At 37.5% G+C, this 18,943-nt stretch overlaps 1 protein-coding gene across 1 annotated transcript in view; it reads right to left on the reverse strand.

Annotated features, from left to right (window-relative positions):
* The window catches only part of sac (sterile affecting ciliogenesis), a 31,554-nt gene extending 18,515 nt beyond the window's left edge, over positions 1-13,039 (reverse strand). Inside the window, exon 1 of the mRNA XM_017148822.3 lies at positions 9,655-13,039. Within this exon, the coding sequence (XP_017004311.2) occupies positions 9,655-12,894 (3,240 nt within the window). The 5' untranslated portion in view covers positions 12,895-13,039. The remainder of the gene's footprint in view (positions 1-9,654) is intronic.
* Between the last annotated feature and the right edge of the window lie 5,904 nt (positions 13,040-18,943).

Genomic DNA, 18,943 nt, shown 5'->3' on the forward strand with positions numbered 1-18,943 from the left:
AAGAGCGCGTTTCGCGAGTTGCTTAAATAGATTTTTTGTACGCTGCTGTGCAACCGCTCTCCAAAGTATGAACTGGTTCCATTAGGCTCGACGCAACATTGGCGAACCCCGCGAAATGTTGACTCCAACCGAGGTTTGCGTCCTGGCCATTTCTATTTGCAGGTTCCAGTCGAAGATAAAATATTTTTTCTGTGCGGAATCAGTTCCGATAGTTACGCTCAAAACCAGAGATGGGTAGATGAGATGTATTGGCCCGACACATTCAGGGTATTCCCTAAACTTTTGAATTGCTGAATTGTTGAAAATTCAACAGAAAATTTCAGCAATTAAGGGAACGAAGCAAAATGGTTCCTATTGAATTTTCAAACAGCTGTTATTTGTTGAAAAGTTTCACGGAATTTAAAACATGTAAAATTCGTTTAATTTTTGCTAGTTACCTACCGAGGTAAAAAGAACCACAAATATACTTTCTAAATTGACTTTGATACTAAAATGTTACATAGTTGCCATGACTTTTCATAAAAAAGGTGACAACACTGGCTTTTCAGCAATTCAACAAAATTTTCTACAGCCTCGAGGCTTCTGAATTGCTGAAATTTCTGAAAGTTGACTTTGTATGGAACAGCTGATTAACAGCTGGCCAAAATTCAACAATTCAGCAATTTAACAGTCTAGGGAATACCCTCAGTAATAGCCCCTTCCCATAGAGCCCATCCGTGTGAAACGGTTGGGATTTTTCACGAATCTGAAACTTGTGTTCCCACAGAACTCCATCCACCATCCAATAACAGCTGACTGAAGAGCAGTTGCTTAGCTCAACATTAACGAAGGGGGATTTTAACTTGGAAAAACTGCCGTAAAATTGCGTTCTCCTAATCCTTTTGTCGAATAATACAATAAATAGATTAAGATAATAGTAAAAAAAATATATCTGAACATTTATAACATATCCTATAACGAGTATGCATGCATATTGCTGACTGGGGGAGAGCCTAACCCCCGGTACCCCTCACTTCGCTCTTACTACACCTCTGTCTTGCCAATATTAATATGGAGGATTTGTAAACAAAACTAAATTTCTGCTGTATTGGTAATTTATAGCAACTTTGGAACTTTATAGGACTCCATAGTACACTTTTAATTAATATTAGTTATTATTTACGAAGTGCAGAATATATTTTGAATCTTACAGCAAAACAGCTTACATTTTGGACCACTCATAGCAACTTGTTTGCGAACGCTTTTTCGCTCATAACAAACAACAGCCATAAAACATTGAGCCTAAGCAATTATTAATTTTTTCCCGCCATCGATTTGAATTGTTCTCGCAGTTATCGTTCCATTTTCCATAGTCAAGAGGAAGAAGTCAGAGTTGCACCGAAAAAACATCGCCTAACTATGATAGTTAAGCTATCGCATAAAAGAGCCCGTCAAAGTGCGTCAAAATTGGATGGCGGACTAACTGGAAATTTTCGGAACGGCAAAACCTTACGGACCATCCGTTCAACGGAGTGTGGATGGAGCTTTGTGGGAAGACCCTATAAGCCCACGCATAAATATTTTTCACGCACGGCAACACGGCGCGTTTAGCAGGACAACATGATTACCTGATCACTGATGGATTTCTTATAATAGTTCTGCTGAGCGAACATGGTTACTAATCAGGTATCAGGTAGCGTAAAAATAGTACGCTACCTTTTCTTGATACATATAACCACAGTTGCCAAATTTGGCTCTTTTGAATTTTTTTTAGTTTGCTAAAAAACGTCAATTTTGAAAAAGTAGGGGAGAGTGGGGGAATTTCGTCACAGGGGCAATTTCGTCACCTGCAATATCTCGGAATCCATAAGTCGTAAAAATATATAATTTTTTTGTTTTAGTCCTTCAAGACGGCCAGACACAACCAATGTGTTTTTTTTTTGCACAGAAGGCCAAGATAATTAAGCTATAATATTTAATGTGTTTTAATAGTTCAAAAGCTACATTTAGTTCTCGTCAAAATTTTTTCTGTATGCCACAATTGAAAAGGTATAAGATACAGGTTTTTTTATATTATACACAGTGCTATAATGTGCATTTCTGCGTTAGTGATTTTTAACTTCGCGCCTAATTTCGGAAGAAAAACAATTATTTTTAAAAAAGTAATGTGTGGGGAAATTTCGCAACCCTATGCTTAGGGTAAATTCGTACCTATTTTAAATACATATTTTTATACCCGTTACTCGTAGAGTAAAAGGGTATATTGTATTCGTGCAAAACTATGTAACAGCTAGAAGGAAGCATTTCCGACCCTATAAAGTATATATATTCTTGATCAGGGTCACTAGCCGAGTCGATATAGCCATGTCCGTCTGTCTGTCCGTATGAACGCTGAGATCTCGGACACTATAAAAGCTAGAAGAAAGACATTTTGCATGCAGATTCTAGGAGTTCCTACGCAGCGCAAGTTTGTTTCAAAAAGCTATAAAAGCTAGAAGATAGACATTTTGCATGCAGATTCTAGGAGTTCCCACGCAGCGCAAGTTTGTTTCAAAAGGGTGCCACGCCCCCTTTAACGCCCACAATCGCTTATATACGATCACTATGGACGGCAGTCCATGTAGTGACGAAGCGCACCAGGAGAGTGTGCGAAGGCGACTACTATATATACACGAAGAAATGAAAATCTACTGTGATGGTCCGATCATAATGAATGATACACCTATCGAAAGGTATTGCAAAAACTAACAGGATTGCATACCAAGACTCTAAGAAAATCAATTGGCTTAGGAGAGAGAGCGGTGAAAGTGAAAAAGTGAACATTTCGAAATTTTGAGCTGTTGGGGCCTTAGACTTTCTAATATTTTCTCATTCGGCACGCTGCAATAGAAAATGCCTGTGAAGGGAAAAAGACTGGAATAGTTTGCTAGGGCGGGCCGAATGAGAAAATATTAGAAAGTCTATTTAATGACGAGTGTAATAATTTTTCGTCACAAATGTTGATATCAGAACTTTTGTATGTTGAAGGTGCGATCGTCACTAGTTTTTTACCTCGTTAAGAGGTGTTTTTATTTGATTATAATAATTTCAATGTTTCGGAAAAGTAAAAATGCAGTTTTATGGTGATTATCAATACCTATCGAAATGTAGAAGAAATTTTTTAAATCGGACCATTCGTTAAAAAGTTACGGCGGATCAAAGTTTTTATTATTATTAGCTGAGTAACGGGTATCTGATAGTCGGGGCACCCGACTATAGCGTTCTCTCTTGTATTTGACGAGCTGGCTAACGAACGGACTACCGGCAGCAGCAACAACTATAGGACGTCAACAAAAATGGTACGCTTGATCATGTATCATATTTGCAGGCGTAAAACTCCCTACATTTTTCAGGTGACGAAATTAACGCAGTGGTGTGGCGATTTTACCCCCCTATGTGGCGGAATTGCCCCAGTATATTGGTTTTACTTTTTGATTTTTTATAAATCACCAAGGTAATTAAAAAAAGGGGAATGTCACATTTTAAAGTTTGGTGCTAACCGCATTCAACAATAAAAATATAAATATAATAACGTGTCTCAAGATGGACAAAAAATAGCTTTGAATAAATGCTGACAAAATTGACCCACTCTCCCCTACCCTTTCATTAAAAATCTGTATCTCCGGTTGTAGTAATCTGATTGACTTCGTGTCTTTTGCATTAATTCTTTAAAAACCTCTTCTTAAAAAAAATTGAGTTTTTAATTTCTTAAAAATAAAAACAAATTAAGATTTAAAAAATTTTTTTAACGGGTTCCCCCAAAAAAAAAATTTTTTTAACTTAACATATGCGCTATTCAAATAGTTACAATCGGTTTTTGATAAAAAGATGGAGCTATTTTTAGTTTTTAAAATATCGGTTTTTTTTTAAACAAGGCCTCGACTCGACTACTATTAAAAAACGTCGCAGCTGCTCCACCTTTTTAACAAAAAACGATTGTAACTAACAAAATGGCGCATATGTTAAGTTAAACAAATATTTTTTTTTGTGGGAAACCCGTTAAAGAAATTTTTTAAATTCTTAATTTGTTTTTATTTTAAAAAATTTAAAACTTTATAAATTTTTTTTTTTTTTTAATGACACAAAGTCAATCGGATTACTTCAAACGGTGATACAGATTTTTAATGAGAGGGTACTTTTTTAAAATTAACGTTTTTAGCAAACTGAAAAAAATTAAAAAAACATCTTTTTTTTAAAGTCAAATCAAAAATGTGAAAAAATATTTTTGGCCAAATCCGTTCGATTTGTAAAAGATCCGCCCATATGGTAAAAATTTGGCTCTATTTTATTCAAAATGGCTCATTTTTAATTTTTTTTTGGCTCATAAAAAATTTTTGAAGTGGCAACCGTGCATATAACATGGCTTCTGGCATGTATCGATAGTGGAAATGTCGAAATTTATTAACATAAGGATTTAACAAGAAAGGAAGCTACCTTCGGCCAGCCGAAGCTTATATACCCTTGTAGATAAAGTAATGCTTACTCGGTGCAGTTCCAGGAATTCCAATTTTGTTTTTAAGTAGTCAAGAATCAAAACGCCTACTTCCTAAAAAGTTACAATGAATTTTCTTATATTTGTTTGAATTTTCCTATGGGAGCCTTAAGATATAGTGGTCCGATCCGACTCGCTCCGACATATGTACTACCTGCAATAGAAAGAAGACTTTCGGGAAATTTTCATCGCGATAGCTTTAAAACTGAGAGACTAGTTCGCATAGAAACGGACAGACGGACATGGCTAGATAGACTCAGCTATTGGTGCTGATCAAGAATATATATACTTTATGTGTTCGGAAACGTCTCCTTCACTGCGTTGCAAACATCTGACTGAAATTATAATACCCTCTACAAGGGTATAAAAACAAGAAAGGAAGTTAACTTCGGCCAGCCGAAATTTATATACCCTTGCAGGTATGCCTACTTAAAATATTGTTATACCCTTGCAGAGTGTTTTATGATTTTCGGTCAGAAGTTTGCAACGCAGTGAAGGAGATGTTTCCGACCTCATAAGGTATATATATTCTTGATCAGCATCACTAGACGAGTCGATCTAGCCATGTCCGTCTGTCTGTTTCTACGCAAACTAGTCTCTCAGTTTTAAAGCTATCGCGATGAAAATTTCCCGAAAGTCTTCTTTCTATTGCAGGTAGTATATAAGTCGGAACAGACCGGATCGGACAACTATATCTTATAGCTCCCATAGGAAGAATCGGAAAAAAAATCGTTAAAAAATTATAGCTTCGGTGTTTTTTGAAATATTACCTTCTACTCTTGGGGATGTTATTTTTAAATATTTCTAAATTTCTGAATATTTAAAAAATCGGACGACTATATCATATAGCTGCCATAGGAACGATCGGAAAATTAATGGAAAAGTAATAGGAAATTAATTTTAGCTTCTTTGGTTTTTATTGTATTTTCTTCTACTCTAGGATATGACTCTTTTTTAATATTTCCAAATTTCAATTTAAATTTGATCAAAATCGGACGACTATATCATATAGCTGCCAAAGGAACGATCGAAAAACAAATTCTAGCTCCGTTGATTTTTATTGTATTTTCTCTTACTCTAGGATATGTTTTTTTTCGAAATTTAACAAAAATCGGATGATTATATTATATAGCTGCCATAGGGAAGGACAGAAAAATTAATGTCAAAACAATACAAAAATTTAAAATTTTTTGCGATTTGTAAGTTAATAGGAATGATCTGCAAGGGTATATAAGCTTCGGCTGGCCGAAGCTAGCTTCCTTTCTTGTTTTTAAATTGTCAAAAATCAAAACGCCTACTTTCTACAAAGTTACAATGGTTTTTCTATTATTTTTTTGATTATTCCTATGGGAGCCATAAGATAAAGTGGTCCGATCCGGCATATGTATTACCTGCAATAGAAAGAAGACTTTTGGAAAAGTTTCATCGCGATAGCTTTAAAACTGAGGGACTAGTTCGCATAGATCTAGAATCAAGAATATATATACCTTATGTGGTCGGAAACGTATCCTTCACTGCGTTGCAAACATCTGACTTTTACCCATCACTCACCTAAAGGGAGTGCGAGGGAGATAAATATATAAATCTTTTTTGATTGCTCATAACTTTTAATGAATGTTCCGATTTCATAAATGTCTTCTACATTTCGATAGGTATAAGTATACACAACAAAATTGCATTTATACTTCTCGGAAATCTTTAAAGGTGTGGGCGCCAGACACATTTTAAAATCGTTAGTGGGCGAATGTGGGCGTTAGAGGGGGCGTGCGTAGGAAGCCTAAGAATATGTGTGGGAAATCTCAACCTAGCTTTTGTAGTTTCTGAGATCTCAGCGTTCATACGGACGGACAGAAAGACAGTCATGGACAGTCACGGTCATGGCTAAATCGACTCGGCTAGTAACCCTGATCAAGAATATATATACTTTAAAGGGCCGAAAACGCTTCCTTCTCCCTGTTACATACTTTTGCAGGAATACAATATACCCTTTTACTCTACGAGTAACGGGTATAAACATCAATTCGGTGGAATTCTTTATAATTGTTTAGCCATTTTTGATTTGTATGTATTTACGATAGCTTTGAGCAGTGCTGCTGTTGCGGGGCGGGAAAAATATTTTTTATTGAATTGCGCGCGCATTGTTTAATTTATTTTTTTTTCCTTTACGTCAAAAAGAAAGGAAAGGATAAAGAAGTCCAAAGCGCCGCAGCAAACAATATTTAAAAAACAAGAGAGAACGCTATAGTCGGGTGCCCCGACTATCAGATACCCGTTACTCAGCTAAAGGGAGTGCGAAAGAGATGGAGAAAAACTTTGATCCGGCGTAACTTTTTAACGAATGGTCCGATTTAAAAAATTTCGTCTACATTTCGATAGGTATTGATAAACACAATAAAACTGCATTTTTACTTTTCCAAAATATTGAAATTTTTAAAATCGTATATAAGCGATTGTGGGCGTTAGAGGGGGCGTGGCACCCTTTTGAAACAAACTTGCGCTGCGTAGGAACTCCTAGAATCTGCATGCAAAATGTCAATCTTCTAGCTTTTATAGTTTCCGAGATCTCAGCGTTCATACAGACAGACAGACAGACAGACAGACAGACGGACAGACAGACGGACAGACGGACATGGCTAGATCGACTCGGCTAGTGATCCCGATCAAGAATATATATAGTTTATAGGGTCGGAAACGCTTCCTTCTACCTGTTACATACTTTTGCACGAATCTAATATACCCTTTTACTCTACGAGTAACGGGTATAAAAATTGCGGGAATCCTAACCTAAATTCTCTTAAGTAGGGGAGTGTAGGGTAAGGTGACGAACGATTCGTTTTTTGAATGTAACTTTTGTAAAAATCAATATTTTTCAAAAGTGTAAACGCAGAAAGTTGCTTACATCTACTGAGCATATCCCTGTAAAATTCGAAATTCGAAATTCCAATGCAGCTAAATCCCACAGCGTTTGGCGTGAACCCTATTTTTTTTGCACTTTTAAAAGTTGTAGGGTAATGTGACGAACGATTTGTTCTTTAATGTAACTTCTTCAAAAATCAATATTTTTTAAAAGTGTAAAAGCAGAAAGTTGGTTACATTTACTGAGCATATTTCTAAAAAAATTTGGATTCGAAATTTCAACGTAGCCAAATCCCACAGCGTTTGGTGTAAACCATCCTTTTTACAAACAAAAAAATACATTTTTTTATATATTATTTAAGGAAAGGTTATTTTCGATACGGAAAAGAAAAAAGTAATAATATAATACCCAAACTTACAAAAAAAAAATGGTCAAAGTGCAAATTTTTTTTTTATTAAATTAAACTGACGTCACTATTAAGAACAACAATAAAACTGCAGCAGTAAATGTTATCTGGTACTATTAAATTTTTCCTACAAATAATCAACGATAACAGTTAAAATTCTTGAATAAAACAAGTTCGTCACAATACCCTACAAAAAGTTCGTCACGATACCCTACAAGGTAGACTTGGAGCAAAAACGGTGTCACTCTCAAACGGCGCAAAAGAAAAAAACGCGAGGTACCAAAAACTGTTGATAAAGATCTCATGTATACGTGCATATATTTGCCTGATTTTATTTTCCACTCATCTTTGCTCTGGCACTGCTGAAACACAAGTAAATTGAATGGGTTTGCTAGTTTGCGCACCACATTTTTAGCGAAAATTACCTCACGAACAAATTACGGGACTTCTTAATAATATTACTGTAAATACATTGTCGACACGATAAGGGGAGACTACTACATTTATTTGGAATTTTTGTCGTGACGTCATATATGAGATTCGAAGAGTTCGTCACATTACCCTACTCGTCAAATTACCCTACACTCCCCTACTTGTATTGCGGTTAGGACTATAAATTTCGTGAAAAAAAAGAAGTATAACAAACACTTATTTTGGGTTGGGTCTAGCACATATGTAGGCGTACTTAAAATATCTCAAAAGGGGTCATGCCCGTTTAATTTTTGTTCAAAATGTTGAATGCAAAATGCCACACAACTGTCAATCTGCAGCAGAAGCAATGGCAACTTACAGAAAATTTTGTCTTGCTGCTGCATCGACTGTTGATACCCTCTGAAATCAGCAGCACAGCAGGAAAACAAGAGAGAATGCTACAGCCCAGTACTTCGACTATTAGATACCCGTTACTCAGCTAAAGGGAGTCCGAGTCCGAAGATGGAGAAATGCAGTCGTCCATCTATGCTCCATCGAGCGGCAAAACTACATTTAAACTTATACAAAATCTGTGAAGATGTGGGCGCCAGGCCTTTTAAAAATCCTGTGGGCCTATGAGTGGGCGTGGCGCTCGGATGAAACAAACTTGGGCTGCATAGAAAGCCCAAGAATATGTGTAAATATTCGCAACCTTCTAGCTTTTGTAGCTTCCCAGATCTCAGCGTTAATACAGACAGACAGACGGACATGGCTATATCGACTCGGCTAGTGATTTTGATCAAGAATTTATATAGGGTCGGAAACGCTTCCTACTCCATGTTATATACTTTTGCACGAATACAATATACCCTCTTAATCTATAATCAGAAAGCAATGACTTTCGATTGCTTCGGGGCACCCGACCCACCGAGGATATTTAATTCACTGTTGTGGGGTCTGGCCTGCTATAAAAACAATTTAACATTTTTGTCCAATTTTTTCGAACGCTTATTATTTTGACAACAAACGGAAAGCCCATATGTTTTTTATAGCAAAATGTCACACAACGACTCAAAATCCTAGAAAATGCTACTTTGTTTTTATAGCAAAACACGCACCTTTGAAATGCAATTACAACAGAACCATGCATTTCCGCCGATAATCTTCTGCACGTAAATTCATAAGAAATCGCGGTCCATCGAGGGTAATTTTTTCGCGATTTTTGGGGCACAGGCCCCTTTTCTAGACTATTACCAAAATTTCTTCTTTTATAGGGTCGGAAATGCTTCCTTCTATCTGTTACATACTTTTGCACGAAGAGTAACGGGTATAAAAATTACAGGCAGTCGAAGTAAGAAAAATGAAAGATTATTTGACAGCAGCATTATAAACACTGCTCGCCAATCTTTAAGCCCACCTTTACTTATAACAAGCTCAGCATTGTCAGGCTGCAGTACACTATAATATCACCTATAGAATATCCCTGCGGCACTTGCGCAACTGCTTGCGCAATAAAAGAGCGTCAAGAGCGGCCTGCTTCCGCCTTTCTTCCTCTTCTATGGCACGTAGGATTTCCTCCGCCTCGTTGTTAGCCTTCTCCGATATAATGTGGACCTCGGGCAAGAAATCTAAGATGCCCTTACGTATGAGATACTGATAATTCATTGCAACGGTGTATTTGATCTCTTGGCCAGTTACCAGGCTAAGTTCTTGCCAGTGAATGTACATCCAGTTCTCATTTCGAAGGTCCTTAATGCTGTTGTAAATTGGAATAAAGCCGTCTATTTTTGCAATGAAGGTTTTGGCCACCTCCATAATCTCGACCTTTTCATTAAATATTTGCATCGATTCAATGAGTTCATCACGGAGTCTCATCAGGTTATTCCACACATCCTCCAGATCAAGTTGTGCTATCGGATTCCCCTCAGTGGCCTCTTCAAGTTTCAAAAAGTTGGCACAGGCGTACCACAAGTTCTTGTAGGGGGTGAAGCTCTCGATAATGCTCTCCAGAAACTGCACAGAGAGCGGCTCCAGCTCAAAGAGTTCCTGGCGAAATTGCAGGGTCTGGCTGACCTTTTCGAGTTCTTTGATCAGAGCCCACGTTTTTTTAATATCCACCGACGTTTCCTGGGCCCGGTTTGTATTGAATGCTAGTGAGTAGGCCTGCACTTCGTCGTTCAGGGACTCCAGCCGCTCCTCAAACGCCTGACATTCGCTGGCGTGCAGGCGTAGGAACTCCTCAATGTCAACTTTCTGCTCATCTTTCAGAGTTGACAATCGTATCATTATCTGGTAAGGCCAGGCATATACATTCCACTTCATAGCAAACTGATGGTCACTCAGGTTGTAAAAAAAACTGTCCAGTAGGTCGTACTCCAGCCACATGACTTGTATATCAGCTTTAAGCTCATCAACCAGGTCCGGGACAGTCAATGCAAAATCGCGAATCTCGTACAAGTGTTCAATGCTGATCGGTCGTTCGGCGATCCTCCGGAACATCTCTATGCAACGGTCCAGCAGAGCCTCATTCGTCTCATACATACGGTCAACGTAATACTCAAAGATTCGTCTTACGATTTCGATGCGTTTCCTTATCATAAATTGCTTCAGTGTATCCACGTTTATGTAGAATGGTCCGATGGTGATAAAAGCTGGTAGAATTTCGCGTACCTCTTCCTTCAACCGTTTGTGCTCGAGGATGTCGCGCTTAACCTCGGAAGACGGCTTGCGGGATTGACCATATGCCTGCATATAGGTGTTAATGTTTAGAAGGTAGAAATCGATAAACCTTTCGTAGAGTCGGGCGTAGGCCCTGAGAGGCAGTACTGCCTTGGCGTAGCAGTTCTTTAAAAGCTCATTCTCTCTCAGGAAACGGTCCTCGATCAGTTCGACTGTCAGGATGTACAGGTTTGGGGCGAATTTAAGAAAACTCATGACAGCCGCATCTATGAGCCTTACACCGGCCGCTTTTTCCAGGCACTTCTTGAAGATCTCCACCAGACCAGGCTGGAATTCATCAGGGTCAGTGGAGTAAAAGACCTTGCGATCCTCGCTAATGCCAAGGGTCATAGCAAACACAGGCTTGTGAAAGGGAAACTCAGTGTCGATGTAATTATTGGTCCATTTGTAGTTAGACTTCAGTGCGAGGAACTGCAGACACGGATCGCAAACAAAGTGCGAGAAGTTAACCAGAGACGTTTCCAGCAGTACCTCCATGGACTCTTGCATGCGGAACTTGACCTGCAGTATAAACCGCGAGATTTTGCACATGAGATAGACTGTCCAGGTGTTAAGGGAGATGTCCAGCCAACCCTTACCCAGAGCTCGGAGTACCACAGTGATGACTGTTGTGAGTTGCTGTGGCCAATAGACCTTGAGAAACGTGGCCACGTTGTCGCTATGCGCCTCTTGGGCCTGCAGAAAGTCTACAAGCGCCAAAGGCTTGCTGAAGCTGCAAATAAAGATCGAAAGGGTCTCGATGTATTGGCATTCGATGGCCACTCCGGCCATGGCCTCGATGCCGCCCCCACAATAGAAAAGACTCGCCTTCAAGTAGTCGTAGCGCTTCTCCTGCATGGTGATGCCGAGGGCCTGGAGCTCCAGGCGCTCCTTCCCGGAAACATCGACGGCGAAGGACCGAGGCAGAAACTCCTTAAGGTTGATGTTCCGGAACTGGGGGAACTCCTTCGGCATCTTCAATATAAACTGCTCCAGTTCGTATAGGGCCATCAGGCGTTCAAACACCAGATTCACTTCGGAGCGCAACCGTCGTTTGCACTGCTCGGACACCTTGGCAGACTGAAGCACCAATTCTATGGGCTTGAAGCTGTAGAACACCATCGACTCAATATCCTCGTGCAGGACGCAGTCCACGATCAGCTCCATCAGCATCAGTTGCTCCCCCTTGTGCCGCTCATGAACGGCGGCTTGGAGTCGCTTTATGTACTTATGTGGATCCTCGGCCATGAACATGAATTGCAGCTTGGGGACTGTGTAGGTGCATCCGTCTTCCAGTGACAGAAGCGTCCAGAGGTCCGAGTCCTCGTGATGCGCGGTAACGGCTGCTATACCCCACTGGCAATTTAGGAGGCTCTGGTTGTAGGGCAGATAAGCCTTCGCTGGAAGCGGGAAATGGGCATCTCCAACCACTCCGAGCTCGAACCAAGCCGCCGGCGAGTTAATGTCGAAGTTGCTGTCGTCAAAATAGCTCAGTGGAAACTTGTGCGGGAAGGCGAACTCGGACATTACGTTGTATTGCTCCTCGGTGGGCTGGAGAACATCGTCTGTGAGCCCCGCCTTGGCCAGCTCCTCTATCAGGTTGATTTTCTGGTACTGGCGACGTCTTCGATCCACCTCTACGTCCTTGGGGAGGTGCCGCTTCGGTACGTAGCGGGTCTGGATCACTTTTGGTAGGATCGTGGGCAATGGGAAACGGTGCGTCTTTCCCATCTTGTCCATTAGCGTCAGCCAGCGTTGCGCCTCCTGAATAGGGTAATATACATCAGTTAGCTGATTCCTTGGTATATAGAGCTCCTGGTAGTTCATCATAGCAGTTCCCGGTCGTGGCGGCATGATACAGATTGCTTTCTCTGCCTCACGTTTAAATTGAGGGTACTCGTTCTCCTTAGAGCTAATAGAGCTAAGGCTGCTCGCATCCGACTCCTGGGAATCGTCGTCATTTCTTCCCACCTCTAAGTTTTCCGGATCCATGTCGAATATAATGTTAAGATCAATTTAAATGTGAATGTGACGTTTCTCCCAAAACAGTGTTTTCGTCTTTCTTTAAGTAAAATAATTTTGTTACGGCATACAGAAATCACATTTTAAATTTGTTGTTTAAATGTTTCGAATAGGAACAGGCCGACAAAATTTGGCATGTGTCGGTATCCAGGCCTGCCACCATTTTATTTTGATTAATCAGGCTTTTCTGAGCATAACTTGCCACTACGCCTATAGTCCATCAGCTCTGGTATTTGTGGAATCTTTAATTTAAGAAAATCACAATTTTTCTTCTTCTTTTGGGATTTTTCTTCAGGAGTGGTCAACAATTTTGGTAATCTTTTCGGAATTAAATAGTAAAATATCTATTTTATACGGTCGTTTTGGAAAATTCAATATATGTAACTTAACCACAGCACTATGGGCAAAAAGTCAGAAATTAACGCATAAAGTTGAAGTTGCTATCATTTTAATATACAAAATTAAATGTATTTTCCAATTAGGAATACTCTGGATAAAATACAACTGTTTTCAACAAATTTTTAAAAGCTGCGATTTGAATTTTACGCGATAACAAAGTCGGCTGATTGATTGCTAGCTTGATTTATAAAAATGCAACCGAAAAAATTAATAAACAGTGCATCTATCATGTGGCTTTTTCGTAAAAGTAAAATCAATTTGTAAATATGGAAAATAATCGTACAGGTATGTAGATTAAACTTTGCGTGGTAGTTTCTAGATGTTCTATGTGTTTTGTTGTGTCTGTTCAATTGTTGTTCGTGTATTTTTATAACTAAAATTTAACAACGGTAGCTGTGTTCCGTGAAGTGTAACTATTTTGCCGCACGCTCCTGCGAGCAACTTAAAATGGTATGTTCTTCGTAAAAATATTTAGATTAGTACCTTAATAATTTCCTTTGCCCGTTTTTGCCCCTTTTCGAAAAAAATGAAATGTTGCAGCCAAATATGAGTTTTGCCGCTTAACATTGCTGGAGATTTGGGAGAGCAATGGACGCGACGCCTCTGCCTTAAAGAAGTGGATTTTAGAAAAATTAAATGTGAATGAAGTCAGCATGTCATAGGTTAACGAAATCGAGGAAAAAGTTAACACGTTCATATCACACAATGTTGTCTAGATTTAAGGCTCAGCACTCATCATGGCTTTCGCAGACAATTATTATAACCATTGAGTAACAGCTTACGGGAAGGCCAAAACTAAGTTATGAACAGGCTGGAATACGTTTAATACAAAAGTTAGCAAACGATCTTTATAAAAAATAGATTCAACAGATCACTTATTACATGCGGCTTTTGTTTCAGCGAAGAGTGCTAGAGAGGATAATTTGCTTAATGCATTAAAAGGTGTCAGAGAACAACAGACGAGCAACGCGACTGCAACTTTGAAATCTCTGGTGATTATTTAACTTACCCCTGATGAAGCATTGGCATTTTTGTTGGAAAAAGGAAAAATATTACAACATAACCTTAAAAATCATTGGTTTTTTTATTGGTTGTGGGAGAAGGGGTGAGGGCGTGGCTTAATTAAAAAAAGAAAAAAATCCGAATTTTTACATTAACATTTTACATTGTTATGCCAAATTTGAAACATCTAGCTTTAAAATTAGACTTTATAAATTTCTGACTATTTGCCCATTGTGCACAGGATAAGGCAAAGTTTAAAAATCTTCATTTCTGAACAGCGTTTAAAAATTAAATAAAAAAATTTGGTTCTACAATGCATTTTTGATTTAATTTTTTGATTTTCATTTTTTGATATTGTCCTCATCTATAAGACACTCATCAGATTTTTGTGAACTGTTTTGGAATTTTTAAAATTGTTTTTTTTGTTCTTGCTATTGACGTAGTAGCTTTGACGACTTCATATCTCCATCGCACTCCTTTTATCTGAGTAAGGGGTATCTTATAGTAAAAGTACTCGACTATAGCATTCTGGCTTGTTTTAATTTCGTCTTAAGATCTGCTTTATTAAAATATACAAAACCTTAATTTTCTTTATTTTATTTAAATTGTAGTCAAAGTTTTTTCATTTCCTTCAATCAAAAGGTCCCTCGGTTTAACAGAGGTAAAACAAAATAAAAAGGTTCCTGTGGGATTCGAGCTCGTGCTTACCGCATTTCTAGGCCACTAACACCCAGCCCGCATAAGGTGTTGGTCAGTGGCGGATCTAGAATTCTGTTGTGGGGGGTGATATCAGAACCATTTTTTTGTTGCATACTTTTTGAATACCAAAATGCGTTTTATTTTTCACCCGAGTGGGGTGAATCACCTATCCATCGATTTTTATGGCAGCTATATGAGGGGACGGTGGTAAAATTATGATATTAATATATGTGCATAATATCAGTGAGTAATTGAGTTGTGCAAACTTTCAGCTTAAACATGTAAGAATTGTACTCATTGGAAATATAAATAGGGTTTTTCTAAATTCGCATAAAAATTAAATGTCTTGGAAATGATGAAAACGAACAAAAATGTTTCTTCGGGTAAATTAAGTTGGTTATGAGATGGACAATCTTGGATAATTAAGTTTCTTTTATAGGATGAAGAAGACAGTCAAAACCACGATAAAAAATTTCAAATAATTAAAATTCATACTTATTGGACAACAAAAAATGTAAGAAAATTATTTTCTAACTCCCCCAGTACACATTTAAAAATGTGTAAAGTGGCACGTTGTTCTTCTAAGCCGTTCTCGAGATAAACTAATTTGAAGTTTGAGAACATTTTTTAAGTTCTTAACTTCAAAAATTTATAGGGCCCTTAAATAGACACCAAAAAATTTCAAAAAAATCACAGATGATATCCAAGCCAAACTCTACGAGGTACCCGAGTTTGAAGAAAATCTAAAATTTCATATGCGCAGTTGAGAAAATCTTACCCAGTAGTCTTTTTAAAATAAAAATATAAAATAACTGTTATTTACGGTCCCTGAACAAAACAATTAAGATAAAAATATAATTATTAATATTTATATTAAGTTAAATACTTATATATTATTATTACAATTTACTTACTAAATTTAAACTATTCCTGCAATCGAAAATAAAAACAAGAGAGAACGCTATGTCGGGTTCGTGTCCCGACTATCTAATACCCGTCACTCGCCTAAAGGGAGTGCGAGGGAGATAGATATATACCCTTTTTTTTTAAGTGCATAACTTTTTAATTAATGGTACGATTTGAAAAATGTTTGATAGGTATAAATATACACAACAAAATTGCATTTATACTTCTCAGAAATCTTTAAAGGTATGGGCGCCAGACACATTTTAAAATCGTTAGTGGGCGATTGTGGGCGTTAGAGGGGGCGTGGCACTCGGCTAAAATAAACTTGCGCTGCGTAGGAAGCCCGAGAATATGTGTTGAAAATCTCAACCTTCTAGCTTTTGTAGTTTCCGAGATCTCAGCGCTCATTCAGACGGACAGACGTAAATTCTTAAGAAATCGCGGTCCATCGAGGAAAATGTTTTTGCGAAGTTCGGGGGTGAGCTCGCTAATGTATAGTATTAACAAAATTTAGATTCTAGGAAGCCTTGAAGTACATTTTTCTAAATTTAATGGCGAAATCGCCATTGGCGAAATTTAGGTAAACAAATTTTTTGAGTGCAGTAGCCCCTTGCCTACTCCGATGTTTCGAAACATCTCGAAACGTTTGAAACATAGTCTCGAATCCACATTGTTGGCTAAAATTTTTGTTGTGTGTTCATATGATCCGAATCATTTGAAACATAGGTTTCGGATGATTCATATCTCGAAACTGGGAAGCACAGTAGTAACAGTATCCTAGCCTACTACGGTAATACTGTGATCAAAACATACTAGGGGGATTCCCTAAACCGTTGAATTGCTGAATTGTTGAATTTTGGTCAGCTGTTAATCAGCTGTTCCATACAAAGTCAACTTTCAGAAATTCCAGCAATTCAACAGCCTCGGGGCTATTACATGCGGCTTTTGTTTCAGCGAAGAGTGCTAGAGAGGATAATTTGCTTAATGCATTAAAAGGTGTCAGAGAACAACAGACGAGCAACGCGACTGCAACTTTGAAATCTCTGGTGATTATTTAACTTACCCCTGATGAAGCATTGGCATTTTTGTTGGAAAAAGGAAAAATATTACAACATAACCTTAAAAATCATTGGTTTTTTTATTGGTTGTGGGAGAAGGGGTGAGGGCGTGGCTTAATTAAAAAAAGAAAAAAATCCGAATTTTTACATTAACATTTTACATTGTTATGCCAAATTTGAAACATCTAGCTTTAAAATTAGACTTTATAAATTTCTGACTATTTGCCCATTGTGCACAGGATAAGGCAAAGTTTAAAAATCTTCATTTGTGAACAGCGTTTAAAAATTAAATAAAAAAATTTGGTTCTACAATGCATTTTTGATTTAATTTTTTGATTTTCATTTTTTGATATTGTCCTCATCTATAAGACACTCATCAGATTTTTGTGAACTGTTTTGGAATTTTTAAATTGTTTTTTTTATTCTTGCTATTGACGTAGTAGCTTTGACGACTTCATATCTCCATCGCACTCCTTTTATCTGAGTAAGGGGTATCTTATAGTAAAAGTACTCGACTATAGCATTCTGGCTTGTTTTAATTTCGTCTTAAGATCTGCTTTATTAAAATATACAAAACCTTAATTTTCTTTATTTTATTTAAATTGTAGTCAAAGTTTTTTCATTTCCTTCAATCAAAAGGTCCCTCGGTTTAACAGAGTCTGAAATTGTAAAAAATTATGGTAAAACAAAATAAAAAGGTTCCTGTGGGATTCGAGCTCGTGCTTACCGCATTTCTAGGCCACTAACACCCAGCCCGCATAAGGTGTTGGTCAGTGGCGGATCTAGAATTCTGTTGTGGGGGGTGATATCAGAACCATTTTTTTGTTGCATACTTTTTGAATACCAAAATGCGTTTTATTTTTCACCCGAGTGGGGTGAATCACCTATCCATCGATTTTTATGGCAGCTATATGAGGGGACGGTGGTAAAATTATGATATTAATATATGTGCATAATATCAGTGAGTAATTGAGTTGTGCAAACTTTCAGCTTAAACATGTAAGAATTGTACTCATTGGAAATATAAATAGGGTTTTTCTAAATTCGCATAAAAATTAAATGTCTTGGAAATGATGAAAACGAACAAAAATGTTTCTTCGGGTAAATTAAGTTGGTTATGAGATGGACAATCTTGGATAATTAAGTTTCTTTTATAGGATGAAGAAGACAGTCAAAACCACGATAAAAAATTTCAAATAATTAAAATTCATACTTATTGGACAACAAAAAATGTAAGAAAATTATTTTCTAACTCCCCCAGTACACATTTAAAAATGTGTAAAGTGGCACGTTGTTCTTCTAAGCCGTTCTCGAGATAAACTAATTTGAAGTTTGAGAACATTTTTTAAGTTCTTAACTTCAAAAATTTATAGGGCCCTTAAATAGACACCAAAAAATTTCAAAAAAATCACAGATGATATCCAAGCCAAACTCTACGAGGTACCCGAGTTTGAAGAAAATCTAAAATTTCATATGAGCAGTTGAGAAAATCTTACCCAGTAGTCTTTTTAAAATAAAAATATAAAATAACTGTTATTTACGGTCCCTGAACAAAACAATTAAGATAAAAATATAATTATTAATATTTATATTAAGTTAAATACTTATATATTATTATTACAATTTACTTACTAAATTTAAACTATTCCTGCAATCGAAAATAAAAACAAGAGAGAACGCTATGTCGGGTTCGTGTCCCGACTATCTAATACCCGTCACTCGCCTAAAGGGAGTGCGAGGGAGATAGATATATACCCTTTTTTTTAAGTGCATAACTTTTTAATTAATGGTACGATTTGAAAAATGTTTGATAGGTATAAATATACACAACAAAATTGCATTTATACTTCTCAGAAATCTTTAAAGGTATGGGCGCCAGACACATTTTAAAATCGTTAGTGGGCGATTGTGGGCGTTAGAGGGGGCGTGGCACTCGGCTAAAATAAACTTGCGCT

The sequence above is a fragment of the Drosophila takahashii genome, chromosome 3R (genome assembly GCF_030179915.1).
Source record: "Drosophila takahashii strain IR98-3 E-12201 chromosome 3R, DtakHiC1v2, whole genome shotgun sequence".
Taxonomy (NCBI): Eukaryota; Metazoa; Arthropoda; class Insecta; order Diptera; family Drosophilidae; genus Drosophila; species Drosophila takahashii.